Source organism: Hyperoodon ampullatus, assembly GCF_949752795.1.
Source record: "Hyperoodon ampullatus genome assembly, chromosome: 10".
NCBI lineage: Eukaryota > Metazoa > Chordata > Mammalia > Artiodactyla > Ziphiidae > Hyperoodon > Hyperoodon ampullatus.
In genome coordinates this window covers 26,895,087-26,922,866 of record NC_136923.1, presented here as the reverse complement: position 1 = coordinate 26,922,866, position 27,780 = coordinate 26,895,087, and the positions used below count along the sequence as shown (strand labels likewise).

Here is a 27,780-nt window from a genome sequence, read left to right as displayed (position 1 = left end):
TATGTCAGGCCAGACCACAGTATCCCATGCATAGAAAACATGTTAGCTAAGCCTTCTTCCCAATCATCAGTAAACATATTGACCAGGACAGAGGTGTGCCTCAGAAACCTGTGACCCGTTTGCACATTCACTCTGCCCCTAACTAATACCGTTTTTTAGAGAGTCAAACTGGATGAACTGGTTTTTAATCTCTGGTCTAAACTGTCAGGTGGCAAATCTCACCGAAAAGGCTCACTGGTGGGGAGAACTAAACATAAGGTGTAGTGATGCAAAGACTGGGTAAATCCGGGCCTGTTGGCAATGTGTAAGACAGATGGCTATGCAAATAGGATTCTCACACTCAGTTGTAAGGTAAACTGTGAACCAGGGAGCAGCAGGTGGCTGGGTAAACGCAATGCTTAAATGCTGTCTGGATGTTTACATTTAGCTCTCAGAAACTGAAATCATCCTAATTGAATTCAACAAACAGTTATTGGGAAATCGTTATGTGCAAAACATTGTGCTAGGTTCTGAGAAAGCTGAAATATAGAGTCCTAGCTTTAGAGTTCTTTGATTCAGTCTGCCAAGGGCTATAATAAGGGGAAAGCAAATGAGGGAAAAGCAATGAGGAAGAAAGAACGAACAAGGGATTGATTTCAACTGGAAAAATTTGGGAAGTTTTTTTTTAGGAGCAGGTCAAAGAGGGGAACATAGGTTGGCTTCCATGGGTAAATAGGGTGGGAAGCTTCCTCTATGCGGAGAGAAGTGGAGTGAGGGGCCAGACAGAAGAGAGCAGAAAGGAGTGTGTATGTGTGAGTGTAGGTATGTGTGAGTGAGGGTGAGTGTATGTAAAAGTGGGGGATTAGTATGACCTGAGGTTATTAGAGGTGGGATGAGCCTAATTGTGGAGCATAGATTTACCTTCTATAAAAGATCTCTGGGGCTTCTTCCTCCCCCGCCCCCACCAAAAATACTCCCAAGGCACGATGAATTCTAATACACTTATCTGTACAATTGGAAGTTTTCAGCTAGAGAAGGATATTAGCAAACCTGTGTTTTTTTTAAAGTTTATATTAACAATTAAATAACATGCTGGTACTAGAGATGGGGGGCTGAAGAGCAGACAATTGCAGTAGTCTAAAGAGGAAGCAGTAAGAGCCGAAACATAACATCATCTCTTTCTTGAGCAACTTTTCTTGAGCACCAGGCAGGAAACCAAGGGCTTCACATGCATGACTCGTTTAAAGCTCACAGAAACCCTTTGAGCTAAATGTTTTAATTCCCATTTCAAGAGAGGTCCAGGGTCAGTAATATGGCTGGTGAATGTCTGAGCCAGGAGTGAAACCAGATCTGTCTGATCCAGGGCCTGGGCTGGCAGTCACCACCCGACACTATCCCACAGGAAGGCAGGGATAGGAAGGAGATTAAGAAGGCTTCCCTGTGGACTTCCCTGGTGGCGCAGTGGTTGAGAATCCGCCTGCCGATGCAGAGGACACGGGTTCGTGCCCCGGTCCAGGAGGATCCCACATGCCGCAGAGCGGCTGGGCCCGTGAGCCATGGCCGCTGAGTCTGCGCGTCTGGAGCCTGTGCTCCGCAACGGGAGAGGCCACAACAGTGAGAGGCCCGCATACTGCAAAAAAAAAAAAAAAAAAAAAAAAAAAGAAGAGGACTTCCCTTCCCAGTGTGACATGAGATTTTGCCTTCAGCCAAGCTGATACCTGTAGATGGAGAAGTAGGTTCAGGAAAGAGATGGACTTCTTTTTCCAACAAATTAAATTGAAGGAGTGTAGGACATCCATATGCGGCTAGTAGCAAAGAAAGGGGATGCAGATCTGAAATTCAGAGGAGGTCATGACTGTGGATGAGAGTGTGGAGAGAGAGGAGTGAAAAGAGAAGTTATGACCTTACAAACTCCCATATTTTAGGGATAAACAAGAAAAGGGCTCTCAAAGAGAACTCTTAAGGACTTAAGGTAATAGAACTGACCATCAGAAGGCCTCCCGTCTGAAAGATTTTAAAATGAATAAATGAGAGGTTTTCCTGAATCATCCCTATTCAAAGAGAACATTTAGAAATATGGTAGTACTTTTTTTTTTTTTTTTTTTTTTGCGGTACGCGGGCCCCTCACTGTCGTGGCCTCTCCCGTTGTGGAGCACAGGCTCCGGATGCGCAGGCTCAGCGACCATGGCTCACGGGCCCAGCCGCTCTGCGGCACGTGAGATCCTCCCGGACCGGGGCACGAACCCGTGTCCCCTGCATCGCCAGGCGGACTCCCAACCACTGCACCACCAGGGAAGCCCTGTCACTTCTTTTTGACAATGTGACCATAGTCTCCTACTTCCCCTCCTCATCCTTCGCCAGATCCAGTTTCCCTGGAGCAATACATGTACATTTGTTACCACATCCTTATAAAGGGTCTCTGACCCTAAAAAGGTAAAGAACCACTGTTCATTTAAAGTGAATTACTCCAAGCTTTCATTTTTCTAGATTGATAAACCCACCAGGCTCTCTCCCATCTCAGAGCCCTTGTGCGTGCTCTCTTCTCTCTGCCTGAAAAGTTCTACCCAGATGTCCACGTGGCTGGTTCCCTTATTTTCTACAGGTCTTTACTCAAAACCTCCCTTCTTAATAAGGTTTCCCTGGCCACCCCAGCTAGAATTTCAGCATCCACGTCCCCATCACAGCCCTTCCGTTCCTTCTTCCCTGCATTATTTTTTCTCCATAACACTCACCACTATTCAAACCACTACATACTTCACTTATTTACCTTGTTCGTTGTCTCCTCCACAAGAAAGTACGCTCTACAAGGCAGGGATTTTTGTCTGCTTTTGTCCACTTCTGTATTTCTAGGGTCTAGGAGCCCACCTGACACATGGTGGAAAAGTAAATGAATGATCAATGATGTTTACTGATTTTTTTGTTTCTTTTGGTGTTTTTTTTATTGTCCTGGATTATCTAGATAATTTTTCTAGTTCTCACTTGAAGTGAATAAGTACTTTCAAATTCTTTTTGAGGTTGGTTCCTTGTATTAAGCTACAAAAACAAGCAAACAGAATACTTGATGTCTATCATTTTAAGGAAGAACACTCTGGTATTTCTCCTTAGTTTTGAATGCCAAGCATGGCAGGGGTGGGGTGGATTAGAGGACTGTTCCATTTAAAATTATGAAAAATGAATTAGGAATTTTCATTTGCAAGGTCTTCCCATTCATTAAATTCATAAATAGCTATTATATGACCCAATGGAGGTAGGTGCTCTCAAATAACTGAGGTGAAATTAGCCTTTGCATCCATTTTGTATTTAGAAACAAAGAAGGTGGTGAATGCTAGAAAAAGAAAGCTCTCTATTTCACTACTTTTTTATGAGCAAAGTTAATCACAACCTCTTTAGGACAGACTCACCGTTGTGAGAAAGTTTGCTTTGCTTGTGGAAAATATGTGTACTGATAAAACGCAGGTGGTTTAGCAAACACAACAGTATCTGTGGGAAAGATTGCATTTTTTTCCCAAATTCATGGAATTAAGTGCCTTGGGGTAACTGAAACTGTGACTCAGAAAAATACTTTAATAACTATTCTTTGCTCATAGCAATACAAATCCTAAATCAGGCATAGCCTGTGGAGAGTTAAAAGGCAGTGTCGCTCTCAGAATAAGTAGAAAGAAATACCCACAAAAGCCAGGCGCACAGTGCAGTACAGGTGCCTCAGAGGGAGGAGTTCAGCTGGGCAACTGCTGCTGAGCATCCAAGAAGCCGAAGCCAATGTCAGTCTTTTCATTAAAGTGATGTCAAAACTAGTTAGATTTAGTTAACACTCAGCCAGTCTCTGGCCCTGAAAGCCAATGGGTGGCTCTCATTCTAGTCAAGTGGGTTGGCATCCAGCATCCACAGTCTCAGTTCCAGAAAGGCTGCACCTCTGCCACCAATGATCTGCTCTGGGAACTCGTTCTTGACAAGTATGTCTCCTCGTTAAACAATTCTGCCCTGTGTCTAGTTCACCTGGAAGGAATAATGCTAACAGTCAATATTTGTTGAGTAGTTAATGAAAGTCAGGCATCCTGTAATGAGCGTTTCGTGTGTGACATCTCAGTTAATCCTCAGAAAGTTTTTGGAGGTAGGTATTGTCCCACCATTTTACAGATGGGAAAACTGAGATTGAGAGGGTTCGGGGACCTTGGCTAAAGTCACACAGTGAATCAGCCATGAAGAATCCAGCACTGACTTCAAAACTATAGCAATTAATCCCTATGCCCTCCTGACCCTCTAAAGAATGAAAACTAAGGAGATGGGAAAATGGTAAAGAAGTGACCTCCAAGGGGTGTGTTTCTACCACTGTCCTGAATATGGTCAGAAAAGCAACATACTAAACCAGAAACAAGACTCATCCAGTCTCAGTTCCAAATTGACACTTCACAAAGTGCTTCAAGGGAGCCCTAGGTTGGGAACCATTGTTTTGAAACCTTTGGGTAAGGTAGGGGCAGGGAGTTGTCACTAAAACAAAACCAAACAAACAAAAAGACCTGATGGCCATTCCAAGCCCACAACATAGCAGAGTGCACTGTATGTGCATCTGACATAGGATCATTCAATGATCAATTCAAAAACAAAAAAAGGCAAAAACTAACAAAACGTGCCCACATATAAGAAAGATATATAGAAACATAAAACATTTCCAACTTGTAGGCACTTGGTCTTCCATCCAACCAAAAAGCATCAACACAGCAATATGGTCCATCTCAGTGGGAGCATCTCCCTCAACGGAAGCAATTCCAGGGCTCAGAGCTCCGTATGTTTCATACATGGCCTCCAAACACAAGCCCACTACCTTATTCATACACAACAGCTAGACAGCCCTCAGTGTGGGAGACTTGAAAGGTTTATCAAAGATTATTTCCACTCTTGGTGATTTTTCTCATTACAAAAAAATCTTAGACTCCATCTCTAATTGTGCATGATTCAACTCATATTTCCAACACATTTTAAAAGGTTATTATTATTGCAAGTGTGGATTTCTTTTTACCTTAAACTACACACAGTTACTTTAACAGGTACCGTAATTTAGCTTTCAGGTTCTCTCCAAATCATCAAAACAAGGTACCTGCAAAATGTTTATTTCCCAGGTGTTTTCCGCTAGTTTCAATACTGTTTGCCACGGGTGCATAAATGGAATGAGGGTGGTTCCTGAAATCTGGAACCAGGGTGTTATATACTTACTTCCAGAACAGGGTGCAGCTTTCTTTGTGCTCCAAAATAAAAACTCACTTTCTATTTGGCTTCATTTTTGTAATAGTGGAAAAGATTTTTTCTTTTTAAGAAAAGAATATTATGAGCGGCACTTAGCAGGAACAGCGCTGCAAACTGGTGTGAGATTATTACATCTTCAACTAATTTCTGCAAATTTGTGTGGAATCAGGGTCCTCTTTGTGACTAAGAATATCTTATGTAGAACCTTCACTTTTTTAACAGCTCATTTCTTCCTCTCATCAACAGGATACAATATGGTATATAATGAGACCTCATTATAGCAGATTTTAATATACCATAGGTCACATTGTGTCCACATAACATAACTTCTCGACACCAGATTCTAATAATATGCAGTTTTAGCTAAGTGCCTATTATTGGACTTTCGTATGATAATGTTAGTCCTAATCCCCTGATACTCAGCTCCACGGGTTTCATTAAGCCATCAGTTTGGGAAGCCAAAAGGAAAAAAAGGAAAAAAGAGCATACGTGTTTCTTCTTTATTTGTATAACAGATTTTAACTCTCTCTGCTTATATCTATTAAAAATAATACTGGACTAGGTGTGGCAGTAGGTATAAAAATATATTTGACACAGTTTCAATAAGACATAATCTTAGCAAAGCCATAATGGTTGAGGGCCCAGGCTCTGGAGTCAAACTGTGTATACGTCCTGGGTGACCCTGCTTGCTGGGTGACCTTGGGCAATTTCTTTCAACTCACTGTACCTCTATATTCTCAGTTGTTCATTGATGGTAATAATAGTACCTACCTTATCACTGAGAATTAAATGAGGTTAACACTCAGCACAGTGCCTGGTGGATAGAAATTACTCAGTAAATGCTGGAAGAGAGAAAATAAGAAGAAAGTAATCTTAAAATTGAAGTGGGAAAACAAGACCTACCTATATGAAAGTGAGGCAGGGTGGCGATGTGTGCAAAATAGCGGGAAAGCCCTTGAGAGCAGGAGTGGAGAGCAGTGGATTCCGGTGTGGACTGGGCCGCTTTTAGGGAGGAAGTTTCCACATAGACTAGGGCCCTGCTTCTCAAAGTTTGTCCCTGGATCAGCAGCCCTGGCATCACTTGGAAGCTTGTTAGAAGTACAGACTCTCAGACCTACGCCAGACCTACTGAACCAGAATCAGAATCCATGTCTCAACAAGATACCCAGGTGATCCATGGCACCTAAAGTGGAGAAGCGCTGCTCTTGGACACACCTTGCTTCTCAGAGCTTTCAGGCCTGCCATTCTCTCTTATCACGCACATTGGCGCTTAGAAAAGAATAGCACTGGGGAAAAGGAAGCTATCCTCCCCAAAACTCCCACTGCAAAAAAAACTGTGAGTGTTACATTCTAACAGTTATATGTTGGGAATATGATAGAACTGACAAAAATAAGTGGAATCAGCTAAATAAAGCAAGAAACATAAGTTAGGATTCCATTAATATTTATGCCTCAACAGGGTATAAATCACAAATATTTATTTCATCCAGACTGAAAACGAAAACCAAGAAAACATATGATGACTCTTTGGGGGAGTGGTTGGGCAGAAGTCCCTGGTCCCCTCAGGCTTACAAAAGACGGATTCCTGCAGAAGGCAATGACATTTCAATTCCACGCATCTGCCTGTTCATTCTCCTCAAACACACACCAAACAACAACACCGTGTTTCCATGAGTTACACTATGCACGCAGCACACATTACAGACAGACACACACTCAGATTCATCCACACCTTGCCACTTTTTCATGTTTGCCTTCCTTCTGTCCTTAGGCACCTGCTCAAATCTTGCCTGCCAGAGACACAGAATCTTCCATCTGGAATAGACTTATGAGAAATAGGCTAAGAACAGAAGGAAGAACTGATGATGAAAATAATACCTATCATTTATTGGGTACCTAGTTGTGCAAGGTATTGTCCCACAGATTAGCCATACGTTTTTCATTCCCGCAGTAACTCTCTAAGACAGGCCATTAACTGTCTACTATTTCAGTTAAGGAAATAAGGACCCACAAGGTCAAATAAGCTACCAAAGGCTACGCAACTGAGAACCAGCATAACTGAGACTCGAACCCAGGTCTGTCTTCTCCCCAACTGGCAGAGTGAAGCCAGCATCGATGAATCCAATAACCATCCTCTCGAGAAATGGCTTCTAATTTGTAATTCAAATGTAGTATTTTCCCTCGTTTTCACTTTGTATGATGAGCGGGGAAGTGGCGAAGGAATTTTCTTAAGTCAGGCTGAATTTAAGCTGTGGATGGTGAAGTGCAGGATAATTTCCTCGTTGGTATTTTAGAAGTTCTTCGTTTTAACCATCTGTTGCAGGCTGACAGATGGGTTGATATATGATAGAATAATGGGTCTTCAATTCCAGGAAGGCAGAAGGAATGCTTGAAAAATAGCAGCTCTTTTCATGAACCTAACTGTGCTAACACCGCTTGCTCACTTGCAAAAAAAAAAAAAAAAAAAATGTCGGTGGGAGGGAAGTGTGAAATATAATCATAATCATTCCCCTAAACAGAACGTTTCTCACAATTGCCGAAGGTCAAATCCAGTAAAATATGCCTATTCTAAAATTATACTAAAGTTTTCAAAGCCTGAAAGGGTATACGGGGGGATAGATATAAAGAAAAATAATAAAAACAAACCCCCCAAACCCTTCTTCCATCCCTTTCTTCCAGTCATGTAATTTTTTATAGGCAGCCAGTGTTAGGAGTTTCTTATATCTTTGAAATAATTTACAAAACGTGAGATTTTTGAAATTCAAATGATTTACACTCTGGGTGACTGCCAAATGTGAAGTCTCTACCCTTTCTTCTTGCATTCAGTGGGTATAGATGAGAAGTCACGCCAGACGTTTGGCTAGGCACAGGGACACAGGTGTCTAAGACGGTTTCATCCCCAAGGAACTTACATTCCAGTGAATGAGGTCAACATATGAACAGAATTTAAATAGCACATACTGTGTGCCTTCTGAGAATGTAGCAGTGACCAACGTATCCCAGGCAGAACTTCTTCTTCAAATGGCCTTTCGTGTCTTAACACAATTATCCCAGTTCTTTTCTATCATGTATTGTAACCGGATGATATATTCACACACACGCACACACACACGGACAGGCACACTCCTGGTCGTTGCCAAATAGATTTGAAGCTCTATCCACAAAGAACCACTGACTCGAACTTTAGACTGTATTAAGAAAATACAAAGTTTTGGCCATATGAATTTAACCTCAGCAGAGTGAATCTGTTTTTGAAAGAACATCAGAATACAGAGTGGAGGGGGGGAAAGCAAGTCATTACAACTGAATTCATTGTCAAATATCACTGACCATGACATAATCAGGCCATGTCTCTTGAAGGTTACAGCATCTTTACCACCTTCATAAATGCAACAATGAAAATACTCCAGTCTCCATGATTAACATTTGTATTTAATTTTAATCCTCACACCAATCCTGTAAGGTAGGCACTCCTATGCCATGTTACAGATGTCAACCCTGAAGCCCAGAGAATTTCTAAGTCTGTGTATTATTTCCAGCCATGCATATCAATTCTTCCATGTCCTATCTGGAGATATCAGTAAGTGTAGAATAGTAAGTTAATAATAGGATTATGTTTTCAAAGGAGTATTTGACAGCCTGGATTTATCTCCTTAGCAGTTCCTTCCCACTCTAATATTATGTAATTCCAGAGAAGCTTTTTTTTTTTTTCAGTTTCAGGGAAGGTGACAGCAAGAGAGCACAGAGCAGGGTTCAAAAAGGAGCTGACTTGTTTTGGAAGGTGGCCCCTAAAAGGTCTGCTAGCATTTTCTGAGTCACAATTTCTCAGTGTAGCTTACTTGAAATGATTTCCTATAAAACGTATCCATTCTTAAATATAGGTTGGCGGTGGGGCAACTTAAATTTTTAGACAGTTTAAGAAATTACTTTGGGTTGGCTGATATTTTAACTCTCCATGTCTCTACTGTTTGCCATTGTATGGAGGAAAAAAAGTAGTTGTGTGTAATCTGTTTTTTTAAACGTGTGTGTGTGCTATCACATATATATGACTCCCAAGTCATATCTGTCTGTCTACCTATCTATCTGTTCACACATTGAAAGAACATTGTAGTCCAAGGTACGTGTGAGTGATGAAGTTCAAATCGGGCTGCTTTTGACTTCAAGCCTCCCACCATGTCTCCTATATACTACATTTCCTCCAGATGTTTCATCTATATGCCGCCTGACATCTGGTGTTTTCTAGATATGTTTACTATGCCCAGATGTTTCACGTTAAGTAGACAAAGCTGGTTAATTGTTTAAACCTTAGTATTTTCATCTAGTTGCTTCAATGGCAGGCCCAAAAATATTTTAGAAATGCTAAATAATGCATAAAAATAAAAAAGGCTGATAAGATGCTCAATAAGCATCTCTAAATCTCCAGACTTATCCTTGACTAACTCTACAAATATGATTTTTCCCAATTATTTTTAAGACATCTAAACTGGTTTCAGCAGTTGCCTCACCTCTGGTCTAAGACTTGGGCATCTTACTTGTTTCTGTACTTACTGGTAGATGTGTCAAAACCTGTATCCAACTATTTGGAAAGAGTGTCATTTTCTACATAAGCTAGCAACTCACCTGGAAACAGTAGCATCCCTGGTTGTTTCCCTAGGCTTACAAACCTATAGAGTACAAGGGTCCAGAAAGGCAGGAATACTCTTCTGCCAACATTTAGGTATATAAGCAGATCCATCCTAGATCTTTTTACCCCTGGGTCTCACTCTGTTCATTGCTTGGCTTTCTTAGAGGGAGAGAATTACAGGTAAGCAAGTGCAGAAAGCTGATAGCCTCAGCAGACATGTGGGCCACCAAAATTCCCAATAAACAAGCTTCCCCGCCTCCCACTCAAACTTCCCTCTTGGTCCTGACCAATGTCAACATGCATCCTTCTTGGGCATGGATTAAGCAGGTAGTAAAGAGAAGCCCAAAGCTCCCTCTACACAACAATTCATAGGCCTTCCAGATAAGTCATTTTGTAGTGTGTTTATTATTCAGCATTCAACTGGGTATAATTGTCTTCGCCCTCATGCAGTTATGGTGAAGATCAAATGATCTTCTGCCATAGTGTGTTAAAAACTAGATATTCTCTAGAAGTCAAATGTCACTTTTATTAGTGTTCCAAATGAAATAATGAAATAAATCTGTGAGTGGACCCAGAAAGTTATCCCATCCAGCCACTGCTTAGCGATACTCTCTTCGAAAAACCCAAAGCTCTTCTGTGAGCTGAGCTTCTATCTTGCTGTTTGATTTCTGTGTTTCCTGATTCACAGCTTCATTCTGGTATTCCTGAAAGCTGACTTAGCAAAGTGAAAGCAGCTACACTGAGGGTGAGGGTGAGCTCATGATACGGCACAGTTGTCAAGCCAGGCACTAGTTATAAGGAAAGTATTTGACCCGTCTGTGTTTCAGTTTCCTCCTAAGAAAAGCAGGGCTAACCTCAGTACCTCGCTGTAAGGCTAATGATGTCTGTAAGTGGTTAGCAGAGTGCCTGGCATATAGGAAGCACTCTAAATGTGACAGCACATTTAATGTGACAGCAGCTGTTTCCTAAGACAGCCACTAGTTTGGGACAGCTTTTGATGGACGCTCTGCCTTGTCCACCATGTTCTATGTCCAAGAGGTGACTTGCATGGATCACATGGGGTTCTAATTGGGTTTGGCCAATTGGAAGGAAACCCTGGGTTAAATCCATTTCACCTGCCTTCCTTAATCAAGGTTGTTTTAAGACTTGCCTGTCCTCCAGGCAGAAGGAACTTAGAGTCAGCTGTGTCTAGTTCCAGATGAGCTGGTCAAGAGAGGATGGGGACCAACAACCCTTCAACTGGGCATGCGCCACTGTCCTCTAGGTGACCTTTTGACGTCAGAGGGTCGAAAACGCCACGTGCAGAGGCCTGTAGCCTCGTTACGCCTGGGCAGAATGAGGATTCCTGCACCTTCTTCCAGTCACCTTTCCCCACGCCCCGCACGCCTCTGCCTGCCCTGCTGCTTTGTTCCTCATCCCATAAATACCCCACCACCCACCAGCCCCTCGCCTTCTGGGGGGTGCGTGTGAGATTTGTTCTTCCATTCCTGCGCTTGGCTCTGTCACGGAAAAAAAATCTTTTCTTTGCTGCAGTCCTAGGCCTGTCGGGGTTTTGGGTTGCTGAGCATTGGGCAAAATGAACCTGGTTTGGTAGATTAAAGAATGGGAGGAAAGTGGGGTCAGGGCTTTGCTCCCACATCTCTCCCTGTATGTAGCTTCAAATTTAGGCTTAGCAAAAGACCAAAAAAAAGTTGAGGCTAATTTATACTCTAGCTAGAATTTTGACATAGTTGCCAAATTGTCACACTTTGCTCAGGTATAGGAAACTTGGCTTGAGGCCGCTTTCTGAAACCTTTGATGCTAAAACTCTCAATTCTAATGACATTTATTATTTGGTCTAATTATAAATCTGGGTGCTGCTGTAAGGACAAACAGGGCCACCTGCAGTTCTGTCTGGGCGAGCCATTGATATGATCAATCAGTGCCTTGATCACATTGCCATGCTGTTTTTATTTGGTCTAATTATAAAATATGTTTTTAAATATACAAGTTTGTATAATACAAAAGTCATCTTTCATCCTACCATTACCACCTGATAAACTCCTATACAGAAATTTATAGAACCCAGTTGGGACCATTTTGTATACTCATTTATTCTTTCATTTATTTTCTCAACAAATGCTGCTGGCACCTCTTCTGCCAATACCCAACAATAAGCAAAAGAGACAAAGGCCCTGCCCTCATGGAGCTGACATCTTACTGGGGGAAAGAGGCAAACATACACATTTTCACTCCTCACCACCATCCAATGAGACAGATACTGTTATTATCCCAGTTGACAGAGGGTTAAATTGAGGCCTCAAGTATTAATAGTTTAGCAAAGTGCCTAAGGACACAGCTAGTAAGCAGCAAAGTCAGGGTTCAACCCCAGGCCTATAGATGACAGACTGAGCTTTTAACTCCTATGAGATACCTTAGTACAGTATACCATCCCTCTGTATAAAATGGTACTAGGTGGGGAAAGGGTTGCATTAGCTCCCCAAAATAACATATTTACTCCAAGGACATAGATCCTGACTTCAGCCATAAAGTTTGTTTATGCAAAGCGATTCATTTCTATTGTGTCATATTTAACTTAAGCAGGACCTCAATCTTTTTAACTTTCTTAATGTACTTGTTTTAAATAAACACATGAATGTTCCTTAAAGCAGACATGAAAAGCAGTATAGAATAGTCAAGCTCACTGGTCCTGGAAGCAGACGGCCAGGCTTAGAATCCTGCCCCCCCGCCCTGCTTACTAACTCATGACTCTGAGAATCATTTTTAACCTCTTCGTGCCTCAGTTTCCTCAACTGTAAAATGGGGACAGGATTCGCATCTATTTCATACTGCTGTTGTTAGGATTAAATGAATTAATACATGTAAACTTGGAATAATACTTCACATAATAAGTGCTCAGTAAAAGTTATTACTATTGTGATTTTAATAAGTCTATTTTCTAGAAATATAAATACAGTATCACAAAACTTTCTTTTATTTGTTTCTCAACATGGTTCCAATGCTATGGGGTCTTGGAATTTTTCAAAAGACAAACCAGGGAGAAAATATTTTCAAATGAAGCAACTGACAAAGGATTAATCTCCAAAATTTATAAGCAGCTCATGCAGCTCAATAGCAAAAAAAAACAAGCAACCCAATCCAAAAATGGGCAGAAGACCTAAATAGACATTTCTCCAAAGAAGATATACAGACTGCCAACAAACACATGAAAGAATGCTCAACATCATTAATCATTAGAGAAATGCAAATCAAAACTACAATGAGATATCATCTCACACCAGTCAGAATGGCCATCATCAAAAAATCTAGAGGGCTTCCCTGGTGGCGCAGTGTTTGAGAGTCTGCCTGCCGATGCAGGGGACACGGGTTCGTGCCCCGGTCCAGGAGGATCCCACATGCCGCGGAGCGGCTGGGCCCGTGAGCCATGGCCGCTGAGCCTGCACGTCCGGAGCCTGTGCTCCGCAACGGGAGAGGCCACAACAGTGAGAGGCCCGCGTACCGAAAAAAAAAAAAATCTAGAAACAGTAAATGCTGGAGAGGGTGTGGAGAAAAGGGAACACTCTCGCACTGCTGGTGGGAATGTGAATTGGTACAGCCACTATGGAGAACGGTATGGAGATTCCTTAAAAAACTACAAATAGAACTACCATATGACCCAGCAATCCCACTACTAGGCATATACCCTGAGAAAACCATAATTCAAAAAGAGACATGTACCAAAATGTTCATTGCAGCTCTATTCACAATAGCCCGGAGATGGAAACAACCTAAGTGTCCATCATGACACTTGATGATAAAGATGACACATGAATGGATAAAGAAGATGTGGCACATATATACAATGGAATATTACTCAGCCATAAAAAGAAACGAAATTGAGCTATTTGTAATGAGGTGGATAGACCTAGAGTCTGTCATACAGAGTGAAGTAAGTCAGAAAGAGAAAGACAAATACTGTATGCTAACACATATATATGGAATTTAAGAAAAAAAAATGTCATGAAGAACCTAGGGGTAAAACAGGAATAAAGACACAGACCTACTTGAGAATGGACTTGAGGATATGGGGAGGGGGAAGGGTAAGCTGTGACAAAGCGAGAGAGAGGCATGGACATATATACACTACCAAATGTAAGGTAGATAGATAGTGGGAAGCAGCCGCATAGCACAGGGAGATCAGCTCGGTGCTTTGTGACTGCCTGGAGGGGTGGGAGGGAGGGAGACACAAGAGGGAGGGGATATGGGAACAGATGTATATGTATAACTGATTCACTTTGTTATAAAGCAGAAACTAATAAAAAAAAAGGCAAACCAAAGAGTTGTATAAACGAATCAATTTGTTTCTAGAACTCACTTTTCTCTTCCTGTTTTATCTTTCTGTCTCTGTAGGACTTCATCGTCACTGTAGTCTTTTCTTTCTTGTGGTTGGTGGGTTCATCAGCTTGGGCAAAAGGGCTGTCTGATGTCAAGGTTGCTACGGATCCCAAAGAAGTATTGTTACTGATGTCAGCTTGCAAACAGCCGTCCAACAAATGCATGGCTGTCCACAGCCCTGTGATGTCCAGCCTAAACACTTCTGTGGTATGTTTCCCTCTATGCTTTACCTTCCAGATCTTTGTTTGCCAGTCACAGGAATCAGAAAAACATCTCAGGAGTCTTCTGGGGAATTTTTGCCTCTGAAATGAGTCCAGTCTAAAAGGTGATAGTTCACTCCACAGGCAAGATGATCCTTTGGCCTTCCAGTTTTCTACCCATAGACTTTAATGCTGCCAATTAAAGAGTTCTTAATAAGAGCCCAGCAGGTACTGGCAGCTGTTGCTTGGATGACAGTCAAGTCAGAATTCTAAGCCAGAAGCAGATATAAAATCTAAACTTTAAGTCTGAAGTCTGCCGGAAGTTACAAGGAATATTTGATGGCATAGAGGTTTCCTGGGAAGAAAACACTGTTCCAGCCACACATAGTCAGAATACACCCAGTTGATTGTCTAGAGAAAAATACGCAGACCAAGTAGGGTACAGATAGAAATGCAAAGTATAAAAAATACCTATAATAGTATGGTAATTTTTTTAATCTTCTCCATGCTTCTGGTTTAGTTGCTTGGAAAAGCAACTTTGGAAAAGCCGAACTGTATTAGTTGAACAGTCAAATATTATCATCAAGTGTATGGCTCTTACAGGGAGACAGAACACCTGACAGATAGCAAGGCCACTAAATTGGATTCTTATTTTATGAGTCTAAGAACTTGTGTTACTCCAAAGAAAGAAACTGTATCTGAGAAACAGAAGCTATAGTAGCAGCAAAAAGCAGTAGTTACCAAATAATAGAGGGCTCAGTGTTTGATAAAGGAGTGTTTGATAAAGGATCAACATTCTTTAGCCACCCTTAAAAATTAATTATCTTTGCTTCAAGGTTAACTTATGTTTCTACAACTTTCTGGAATTTAATCTGAGAAGGCATTTAAGAAGGGGAAAAGGGTGGCTAATCAGCTGCTGGTGATTTGACTGTGAATCTTGCCTTAGTAATAAGATAGTAAACATTGAAATAAACTATATATTAGGGTGTCACAGTAATTTTTATTTACTTCTGGCCATAGCTATAGATGAATACTTTGAGGTGTACATTAAAATACATTCTACTACTTCTGTAGTTTGTTTACAGGCAGTGCTTAATAAAAGTTATTATAACCCTGATCTCAGAATCTAAGAACATAGATAAAATCATTCAGTGTGTTTGTTAGTTCTTCTAGTAAATTATGACATCCTGCACAGTCCATTTAATTCTGCTTCTGATGTCTCTAATAAGTTTAGACTAGGAGATGCAAATTTTGAATGAGAAACAATGCGACGTATGTCTTAAAAATCAAAAGAAGAGCGGATGGAAAGCAAATCACGTTGTGTGTGGAAGGGCAGGTCTGGTGCTGTTTTCATTCTGGATCTATGTTTGTGTGCTCCAGTTCCTAGTGGCAGAAAACTCCATTTAAACTGGCTAAAGCAAAACAGTCTTCGTATCCCTCAAATCCATTCTTTGTATCCCACTGCTGGTACCAATGTCTATATGGGGTATAATGGTTGGGTCACAAGTAGCAGAAACGGATGAACCATCCATAATTTCTACTTCTGTTCCTCCAGCTTCACGGAAGCAATGCTGGTACATGTCCTCAGATAATCTAGATGTCTTCTCTCCATTCTTTCTCATGTTATGTACTGTGTTTTTCAGTCTCTCGTTCTGTTGTCCCACATCTAGGCTAGAATCAAAATCCCTACTCTGATTTCAGTTGCAACAGAATGGCAAGAACAAATTCGAGGGCTCATGTGCCCCTAAAATGTGCCAGGCAAGAGATCTGTGATACCTCTGTGATGATGATAAAGACATCACCGCTCCTTAAATAGGCCCATGGCAATGCCTTGTTTATGTACTTACTTTTAAGTTGCATTTCCCTAATTTCTAGGCTCTTCTGGAGTGTCCCTTTTTTAGAAACAAAGTAGCATCAGGGGAAAGGGAGGGACCAAGGAATAGAAAACAGGTGAAATTATAGTCCTGGGCAGAGCCATCCCTCATATCTGAAAAGATTCCAAGATCATTTTTTCTACTCATCAACCTATACTTTCAGAGGTGTAATTTAATCAAGCTCTCCCCTTTGATGGAAAATATCCTAGTTATTGTACACATGGTTAAAACGTCCTGTATGTCCATTAGAGTTGTGTCAGGGATTACGTAATTTATTTTGATCATGCAACTATTATACTATAAGTACCTTATTTGTGTTTTGTATCTCCCTCAGCAAGGAGCCTAGAGCATGGCACAAAATTATGTTAAATAAATCTCAGTTAAGGTTAAAGGAAGAAAAAAGGATGGGATGGGGAGAGAGAAGAAGGAAGGGAGGGAGGGAGGTCTGGATAACCCAATCTTCAGTGAGATTGGTTAGCCGCCTAGATGCTCAGTTTTGGCTCTTGACACCTCAAGAATATGGCCTCAAAGCCCTGCTTCAGTTTATGCCTCAGCAAAAGAGTCAACTGAATACAATTCATGGAAATATTTTAGAAAGTGATTCATAGCATAGCTTAGCAATCAGTAAGCATTTACTAACGTGTCCAGCACTGTCTAGCTGCTTCACACACATCCTCTTTAATCCTCACAACTATCCCCCAAGGAAGGAATAATTGTCATCATTTCATAGAATTTTTAAAAATGCTGATGTTCAGAGGCTAACTGCCTTGTCCAGAATCATAAAGCAAAAAATTGCAGAGCCCAGGCCACTCGAATTCCAAAGCCAGAGGGGATGGCTCCAAGACTGAGATTCAGGTAGTGTGTCCTGATCCACTTGCTGCTAAAATTTTGAAGCTTGGAGCCCATGTTTCAAGCCCCCAAAGTCCCTCATCTTGACTACCTAGCCTGCCACTCCCACCCCCAGGGCACTCTGAAGCATCCCACCATCCAACAAATAAGGGATAAATTATTTTAACACTGCAGGGGACTTCTAGAAGCCTACTCCAGAGCTATGGCCTCTGCCCAAGTCCATTTTGTTTGGTCAGCATCGTGCTGGAGTGGCTATTAAATATACTTTAATGTCATCACAGCTTTGTGTCACACTATCGTTGTCTGTCTCCAAAAGGGGGCTGTTAAAACTGACTGCCTTGCTTAATTCCCAGTCAACCAGTCCGCCTTGGAAGAGGCTGCAGAACAACTGTTCTGTTTGGGCCTCTTACAGAAGCAAACAGTTCTGCTTCCGTCAAACACTCAGGCCCCAGGGAAGTGACACCCGGTCCTCTGGCTCACCGAGGACACCCTTCTAGAGAGTGAGAGGAGTTTCCATTGGAAAGTCTCACATTGAGTTCTTGAGAAAACATTTCATACCTCTCTGCAACCTGAACTTTATTCAGAGTGTGGTTTGGGCATTCACTTCTGACTGTGAGAGGCACAGAAAGTACAATTATTCAAAGAAGCCCAACCTCTGTGTACACTGCCATGCGTGTGCTTGTCTGCATTCCACCTGTACCATTGCTTACTCCATACTTTTTAGGTTGACTTATTTTATTTATATCATTTTAATAAATGGAAAAGTAGTAAGTCTAGCATTAAAGTGAAGGTAACCTTATAAATTAATGCACCATCATTAAAATGAAAATACTCAACCCTGTGTCCCCTGAAGATATCTTACACACCATGAGGATTACCTCATCTGGGGAGGTAGTGATGGATTAGGTAGGCGCTCTGTCTATGGAGCTAGATGGAACAGGGCTTGTCCCAGGTCTACTACTAACCACGCCATGTGACCTTGAATAATATCCTTATCTTTGCTGAACCTCAGTTTTCACATCTTTAATATGGGTGTAATAATAGCACCTTCTTTGCCTAAATGAATGGATATACATAAAGCCTTTTATGCAGTGCCTAACATGTATTGTAGCAAGCCTTCATGAAAAGTCAGATATTCTAAATGAAACAGTGACTCCAAATGTGAAATTGGAAGAGGCCTCCACATTGAGGTGAAAAGTGACCTTTTGTGTTGTGAAGGATTTTTCTGAAACTGAGATTTTTCTGGGGTTTCTGTCCAGTCTATCAACTCACTTGCTTTGATCCTCCTTCAGGTCTTTGGATTCTTGAACTTTATTCTCTGGGCTGGAAACATCTGGTTTGTTTTCAAGGAGACCGGCTGGCATTCCTCGAGCCAGAGATATCTTTCAGACCCAGTGGAGAGACACTCCAGTAGCTATAACCAAGGCGGGTACAACCACGACAGCTATGGATCAAGCAGTGGGTACAACCAGCAGGCGAGTTTGGGGCCATCCTCGGATGAGTTTGGCCAACAGCCCGGTGGCCCTGCTTCTTTTACCAATCAGATTTAACAGGGTAGTGTTGGCATTCTTCCAAAGACAGCCTCACCACCTTCCATGTCAGTGGCAGGAGAATTTTTTAAGAGTTTCAATCAGTTATTAATTCAGGGAGAGTTGAATGTAAATAAGAGATCTGTAGTCTTCATTAAAGCAGAAAGGCCTGGGTCGTGATGAATGGTATTTAGAGATGAGATGACATGAGGAGATACATGATTCATCAAGATGGCTAATTGGAGAGTACCTTGTTATATACACAGATACTTTTATGGTCGTTTTGTATGCGTGTTGAGATAGTAGAAGCATTTTGTAGCTTAAAGTCTCTGGTATGTAATATGCATAAAGTAAGTTAAACAGCATTGAGTTTTCTTATGGTTTTTGATGCGAAAGCCATTTTAATGATTTCTCTAATACTGTTTGGTGCATCACAACGTGCATGTATTATTATTTTTTAGTTGCAGACCCTGTAGAATTGTGAGTCTCTAAGTATTGCTTTCAGACAATTACTCTGTATTTTTTTTATTTGATGAATCAGTGCTCATATGATTTAGTGCATGAATAAGCATTTTCTCACAAAATGAACATTTGAACTGTATTTATGAAAATTTTCCAGTTTGTACCACGAATTTGTTAAATGGATGTTTAAAGAAATATATTCACTACTTTGTATACTTGCAAATTTGTCTCTCTGGCTTTATCCAATTCTGAATGCATAGTAACTAAGGTTTGGGGTTTTTGTTTTTCCCTGATTAGTAGATATTCAGTGTTGTAGATGGAAATTGCCCAATATTTATTCGATTTAGTTAGCTAAATATTTACATTCTTGTAACTTTCTATGGTGTTTTGTGGCTTTTATTCTATGGACCGTGAACAATGGGCCCAATAACTATGAGTGTGGATGGAGTTTTGTTTCCTTAGAATAATGGAGATGTAGGTATCAGACACCATAGTTAAGGTATTGTGCTAACATGTTAATTTATGAAGGATAGTCTGTGGAACCTAAACTATCAGCTAAACTTTTAAATCCTGTTTATTTGTAAAGTTAATATGTCCTAAATCCAATTATTAAAAATTCTCAAGTCTCGGCTCAACTTACAAAGTCTGATTTGAATGTTACCCATAAATTAAAAATGACTTCCTCTCTGCATTAAATATTAAATATCTCTCATTAAATATTTCCCAGAATGTATTCATTTTCAAGAAAATGTTAATCTTCGCCTCTTTGTTTTAACTCAATTGAAATGCCAGGGCCCAACAGTGAGAGCAAGCTGAGCATCTGTATTTCCAGATAAAAGTCGTTATTGATGTATAAACTCATTGTGTGATCTGTGATGTTGGAAATATTTTAGCCCAAAGCGGCTGTGTGTCTTAGATGATATGTATAAACCATTTCTGGATCCTGTTGGATAAATCTGTATTGTGATATCTCTTTGACCTTAATAAAGTTATTGCATACAGTGCTGGCTGGATAATGGAGAATTATAGCAATAGAACCTGGTGAGCTTGAACAATGAGAGAACAAAGGATAAGTGCACAGTCTTTCCAGTCTCTCACCCTGACCTTGCTTTATGAGACCAGGGCTGTTCATTCGTTGATTCCGTCATTCCAGGACCTCCTGTATCCCCACTGCTCTGCCAGGCACTGGGGATACAATAGTGAAAGCAGAAACACGCCCCACCTCAGGAAGCTTACATTCTATTGAGGAGACAGACAGTAAAATAATCATACCCCAGTTACACTGTGTGCAACAAAGACACAGAATTCCATGAGAATGCTTATCAGGGGAACTCGAGCTGCTTAGGGGAAAGTCAAGGAGCTTGAATCTGCCTCAAGACAGTGCAGAATTTCACAAGGACATGGTGGAAGGGAGAGTATCCCAGGCAGAGAGTAGGCTTGCAAAGCTCTCAGATGGCAGGAGACAGGATGGATATGTAGCGCATAATGTGTGAGGGGGGCTTTGAGAGAGGTGTCGCTGCTTATTGGGGGAGGTGGGGAGTCCCACTTGGGCACCAAGATCAAGAATTCTGTCTTTATCCTAAAGAAGCTAAGGGAAAGCACTGAAGGATTTAAGCAGAGGAGGGACGTGATGAGATCAGCATTTTGACAAGATCTCGGTGGGTGTGGGATATAGTGGAGGACATCCTGGGGATAGGAAATAGCTTTGACCTAACACCCATTAGGCAGTGGGCTGGGAGTGGGAGAAGGAGAACAGGCATGAGTTCTCCCCACATCCACCTCTGATTTCCCAGGATAGCGGCTGGATTGGACTGCTTTCTTCAGCACTGTCCAGGGCACAGAGTGTGGCCTCTGATTCTCATGCTGTCGTGAATTCTCCAAAGTGGAGAAATCCTCAGAATCAGCAGTTGTTTGTTTTGTTTTTTGTTTTTTGTTTTTTGTTTTTTTGCGGTACGCGGGCCTCTCACTGTTGTGGCCTCTCCCGTTGCAGAGCACAGGCTCCGGACGCGCAGGCTTAGCGGCCATGGCTCACGGGCCCAGCCGGCCCGTGGCATGTGGGATCTTCCCAGACCGGGGCACGAACCCGTGTCCCCTGCATCGGCAGGCGGACTCTCAACCACTGCGCCACCAGGGAAGCCCCTCAGTTCATTTCTTGAGTGGAGCTGACTCTCCTCACAAAACAGCCTCTCCGCCAATTAAACAATCAATTGATTCGTGTTTATTGAGTACCCGTATGCTAAGTACTATGTGCTTAATACCCAAAATACAGCAGTAAACAAAGTTGACACATTCTCCATCGACACAGGATTTAAAATCTAGTGTAGTGTTGTCCAATAGCAATTTCTACAATGATAAAGACATTCAACTTCTGTACTGTCCAATATGGTAACCTCTAGCCACATGTGGCTATTAATCACTTAAAATGGGACGAAGGAACTGAATTTTTACTTTCAATTAACTTTATTGCGTTTAGATAGCCCTAAGCCCTTGACACAGTGCCTGGTACACAATTGGCACCTAACCTGTGTTGATTAGTGAATGTCAAATGATGAATGCTTCTGTAAATGGATGGATCGTTGGATGGATGGACATATATATATAAAGCAAGAATCTCTTCTAACTCATGCAACTATAAAGAAATGACTCCAAAGTGTGTTCCTTCCAAAAGTAACACTTGTTCTAAATTAGATATTTGAAAAGAGGTGATCTCAGAGTGTACAAATAAATAGGAATTCTTGCTGATCAGTGGTGTCGGTGATAGTCAGGCGGAGGTAACTGAGGTACCAGCTCATTTTTATTTTAGGTGTTATTTTTAGGTATACTCTGTGCTCTGTGATTCCTACAAAGGGCTTAGCAACTTAATATCGCTAGTGGAATTTGCTCAAGCAGACATGCTGTGTAACAGTTCATCACCATGACAAGCGCTAAGGGGTTCAAGGCAACTTGCTGATGCCCCACTTCCCAGAGTCAGAGCTCAGGAGGAAATATACTGTGTTAGGGAAATTAGAACCCTCCAAATAGATTCTTCAGTGTATTAATATCTCTGCTGGGCTCAACATTGGCTATTTCTGTTTACAACTTGCTTATCTTTACTTGTATCCGTCCAATTTCAAACATACCACTAGGAAGACATATTGCCAGCTGTTTCAAGTTTTAAAAGGACAGTTTGATCAGTACCATCTATTTAAACCCCATATACACACTATGGTGAGAATGTGGTCCAAAACAGAGTAAAACAAAAGTGCTAAAGGAAAATCGATCTTGCGAGTATCCTGGGAATGCAAGTCTCTCCAGGTTAAATCACATTCCCTTCAGCACAGAAGCACCAGTGGAGATTTATATCATACTGTATTTTACTTCTTCAGTGCAGATTAGTCTCAAACTCTAACACCAGCCTAGAAAAAAGCTTCTATTGGGTTTGAAAATTCATGTGCTGGAGACATAAACTGAGAAAAAGAAAGGCCTGAATGAAGGCTGAGCCCTGCAACTCCCTGGGGCAGGCCAGAAGTAGATAAGTAAGCTATTATATATAGAATGGATAAGCAACAAGGTCCTACTGTATAACACAGGTAACTATATTCAGTATCCCATGATAAAACATAATGGAAAAGAATATGAAAAAAAAAAGAATGTATATATTTGTGTAACAATCGCTTTGCTGTACAGCACAAATCAACACAACGATGTAAATCAACTATACTTCAATATATATTAAAAAAAAAAAAAGGTGAAAAAAAAAAAGTAAAGGAAACGGGAGGGGACGGCCAAGATCCCCATCAGGACAATAGCAAAGGCTCAAAACACGCCCGATTATTGAGCTGAGCAGTGCTATGACTTCTCCCGCTCTTGGAAACACAGAAAGTGGCTTATTAGAAATCAGGCAGCAGGCACACAGCCTCTGAAAGGTCCACAAGGGAGAGAGAGGGGAAAACATCACTCTATCATGTCTCCCCTGGATCCTTGGTTTTATAGTTCAAGATTTATGTCTTCATTTATTCTGTGCCCGGTCCCCTAAAGGACGTAAGACAATCGCAATTCTGTATGAGAACCATGCACGGGATTTTTTGAGAAAAAAAAAATTCAGACTTTCTAACTAATTCAGATGAAGGTGGTTATAAGGGGAAAGAAAAAAACTGGGGAAATGAGGCACAGGAATAGCAAGGAAATTTTTACTCTATGCCTTTTATATGTTTGGTTTAAAGCCTGAAAATGTGATATTTATTCAGAAAATAAATTAAAAGTTTGAATGTATATCATTAAACACACTCAGATGACTTTGAAAGCAAGCCTTTTCCCCACCTAAGCTACCATCTCAGGAATATACAAGCAAGCATTTCATCGTCAGGATGAACAATTCCTTCAGTCTTTCGAACGTCAAACCTCTTTAAGCATATTTTCTGGAGCTGAGCATTTTCGTCTGATTTCTTCACCCTGTGGGCATTAAAATCCTAAATTAAGAACCCAAGGATTATCCAAAGAAATTAGAGACCCTCTTCTTGAGTGGGGGATTCCCAACAATCACAAAGCTTAAAATCTTTTTATCTCTGTTAATTGATGGGATAATAAGCATCGATTCTACATACATGTGTGTTGGCCGCATCACAGAAATTACCTGGCATGTTTTATTCACGCAGGAGCCACAGGCTGCCCCAGTGACCAGCAGAAGCAGTTTCTCCCTCTCAAGCAAGCGTCAGAAAGGTCTGCAAAATGACAGCCACCAGTGGAAAATGAAAGGCTCTCACTTTTTCTCCCATTACATTGTAAGATAATTAAAGCCCAGACCAATAAAACATCGAGCATTCTTATTCAGAAATCCAATTTTCACTACATCAGGACAGGTAGTTAAATGCTTTAAGCCATCTGCTGGCAACTTCACCATCCCAGCCCATAGCAAAGCCACGTTTTTGTTTTTGTTTTTGTTTTGTTTTGTTCAGGTGGTTTTGCCAACAATGACCAACCAAAGAGAGGAGAAGAGTCTGACAAGGGAGCCCCTTGCATTGTTGACGAGCTTGGGGCCCCAGTGCCTGCTGGCTTGTGGATAACAAATCCAAAATAACTGTTTGATTAAAAACAGACGGACAGGGCTTCCCTGGTGGCGCAGTGGTTGAGAGTCCGCCTGCCAATGCAGGGGATGCGGGTTCGTGCCCCGGTCCGGGAGGATCCCACATGCCGCGGAGCGGCTGGGCCCGTGAGCCATGGCTGCTGGGCCTGCGCGTCCGGAGCCTGTGCTCCGCAGCGGGAGAGGCCACAGCAGTGAGAGGCCCGCGTACCGAAAAAAAAAAAAAACAGACGGACAAAAAAGGTATCGCGTAAAATATGTAACGTGTGAGGGTCAGAATGTAGATACCAAAGTTATTAGAGAGGCTAAATAAATAAATAAGGACCCAGCTACACAGTATGTGGAGGCAACTGGGACACTGACCGGGATGCATGGAGTTCCATAAAGGCGGGTACCGTTATTGGCAAAGAAGCATCGTGAGTGAGGGTATATAAGCTGTAGGTATAAGGTCCGAGAACAGGCTCTTAGGCAAGTTACCTAAGCTCTCTGAGCTTGTTCATAATTACACTGCAAGTATTTAAATAATCTAATGTTTCTAAAGTTACACAGGGACTTCCATTTCTGGGAAGATGGAGTAGACATATTTTCCCTAATCCTCCTACTAAGTACAACTAAAAACCCTGGACATTATACATAAAACAAACACAAGTGTAAAAGGTGGAGGAGAGAAGACAGACTGTAAGGGACTCCAGGATTCGAACCACAAGGCACTGGATTCCCTGGGGTTTCTTTTTGCCACATATATCCCAGGCTGGGTGCCACTCACCTGAAACACCAAAGGGCACAGACAATAAAAGCCCCAACAAAAGCTCGCTCTCTCTGTAGCCAAAGGGGCAGGAAAAGAACAGCCCAGCAGGACAGAATACTTTTAGGAAATAACTATTCTACTGCAGCCAGGCACCGTTACAACTATGCCCTACCAGCAACCACACCAACAAAGATGAAGTGATGAACCTAGACTCCCCGCCTCAGGCTGTAAGGAGGGGTCTCAGCCACCACATCAGGTGGTATCAGAGAAGACTGAGAAAGCGGTTAGGACACTGATCCTCCAAAGGCGCTAATGAGTCCTCCCACCTGGCATGGCGTCAGTTGAGACCATGTGGGAACCCTAGACTTCTACCCCACCTGGTGGTACTGAGGTACCCTCCCCATGCCGACTAATTAACAAATTCTAGTAGCCAGCAGATCTAATCTCCCTACTAAAATGTGTGCTGTAGGGGGACAGTGTTCTTTGTTTTGTTTTTTCACTGTTGTATCCTCATTACTTTTTTTTTTTTTTTTTTTTGCAATACGCGGGCCTCTCACTGTCGTGGCCTCTCCCGTTGCGGAGCACAGGCTCCGGGCGCACAGGCTCAGCGGCCATGGCTCACAGGCCCAGCTGCTCCATGGCATATGGGATCCTCCCGGACCGGGGCACGAACCCGTGTCCCCTGCATCGGCAGGCAGACTCTCAACCACTACGCCACCAGGGAAGCCCCCTCATTACTTTTAATAGTATCAGACTTATAGTGAGGGTTCAATAAATATTTTGGGGGGGAATGAATTGCAAGTTCATTTCTCTGTGTGTATTGCAAGGTCCTCAGCTATAAAGCTGAGTTAATGATACTTCTATTCCATGTTATTATGAAGATTATATGAGATAATATTCAAAAACAAAACTTTCCTAGGGTATATAAAGAACTCCTACAATACAAAAAAAGAGAGAGAGAGAACAACCCAATTTAAAGTTGAACAAAGAACTGGAATAGACATTTGTCCAAAGAAGATATGCAAATTCCCAATAAATACACAAAAAGATGTCTAACATCACTAATCCTTAGGGAAATGCAAACCAAAACCACAATAAGATAATGCCTCATTAGGATGGTTACTATCAAAAGAAAAAGCGAGGAGAGGGAAGAAAAATAAAGTATTGGCAAGGATGTGGAGAAACAAAAACACGTGCACTACCGGTAAGAATATAAAATGGTGCAGCTGCTATGGAAAACAGTATGGTGGCTCCTCCAAAAACTAAAATGGAATTACCATATGCTCCAGCAATTTCACTCCTGGTTATAAATCCCAAAAGAGTTGAAAGCAAGGATTCAAACATATATTTGTACACCACAGTTATAGCAGCATTATTCATAACAGCCGAAAGGTGGAAGCCCCCTAAGTATCCACTGATGGATGGATGGGTAAACAAAAGGTGGTATGTACGTACAATGGGGAGAAGGGGAAGTGGGCAATTATTGCTGAATGGGTACCGAGTTTCATGTTGCAAGATGAAAAGAGTTCTGGAGATGGATGGCGGTGATGGCTGCACAACAATGTGGACATACTTAATGCCACTAAACTGCACACTTTAAATGATTAACATGGTAAATTTTATGTTACATCTATTTTACCATAATTTTATACATTAAAAACATAACCTTGCACCATATCAACAACACAGTAAAGACTCATTAAATGATAGAGTACAGAGATGGAGTATAAAATTTATAGCAGAACCACCTTGTGTTTCTTGCCTATAATTATGTCTCACAAAAGAGGATCTAGCTATAGAAGCAGGTCTCACAGTCCTTTTTCACCAGCTTGGCAAAATCATGAAGAAAAAGGAGAGTGTCAGGGAAGGGCCAGTGCCAGTAGCTGCAATGACACTTCCATCTGAAAGTTAGATTGCTATTGCCTGGCTACATAAGACACTGTCTCAGCAGGAAAGAAAGTGAGTTTCTCGTCTCCTTTTACTTCAGAAAAAGAACAGAGCTGCCTATTGAATAACAGAATTGGATTAGGCCTTGAAAAAAAAAAAAATCAATGCCCGTTATCCCAGTGCCTGGAGCCCAGCTCTGTAGTTTATTCAACAGAGTTTGTGACAACAAAATTGAAGAAGAACTCAGTAAACTAAATTCTTCCTATCAAGTTCCCGTTGAAAAGGAAAGGAGCATCTTTACTAATAGAACAGAAGACATATTTAGTTAAAGGAGTAAGTTCCTAAGACCGATAGGTATTCTTGCCTAGTGGGGGAAGTGACAGTGCTGGAAGATGAGAGCGGAGCACCAGCGGGTCAATGGCAGTTTTCCCTGAGCTGGGGGGTGGTCCTCAATGGTGGGCGAAGGCACAGTACTATCAGTGCCTTCCTCGATAGCGGCAGCAAACAGAGGTGATCCAAGCTTCCTGAATGTCATCCTTGACCAAATAACTCATTGACCAAGCATTTTTTTTTTTTGACTGAAATGACCCCGCATTTATATACCTAAACATAACCTAAATATAACTTACAAATATTTTATTTTATTTTATTTTATTTTATTTTATTTTTTTTTTGTCTTAAGGATTTTTTTTTATTAGTTTCTGCTTTATAACAAAGTGAATCAGTCATACATATACATCTGTTCCCACATCCCCTCCCTCATGCATCTCCCTCCCTCCCACCCTCCCCATCCCACCCCTCCAGGCGGTCACAAAGCACCGAGCTGATCTCCCTGTGCTCTGCGGCTGCTTCCCACTATCTATCTACCTTACGTTTGGTAGTGTATATATGTCCATGCCTCTCTTTCCCTTTGTCACAGCTTACCCTTCCCCTTCCCCATATCCTCAAGTCCAT

General features: G+C 41.6%; 1 protein-coding gene across 2 annotated transcripts in view; it reads left to right on the top strand.

The window, feature by feature from the left end:
* Nucleotides 1-18,691, top strand: part of SYNPR (synaptoporin) — a gene marked incomplete at both ends in the record, with an annotated part of 284,962 nt that extends 266,271 nt beyond the window's left edge. For both annotated transcript variants that reach the window (XM_079713569.1, XM_079713570.1), the window contains 2 exons: nucleotides 14,234-14,425; nucleotides 18,434-18,691. In XM_079713569.1, coding sequence (XP_079569695.1) covers nucleotides 14,234-14,425; nucleotides 18,434-18,691 — 450 coding nt within the window. The remainder of the gene's footprint in view (nucleotides 1-14,233; nucleotides 14,426-18,433) is intronic.
* Nucleotides 18,692-27,780: the final 9,089 nt, after the last annotated feature.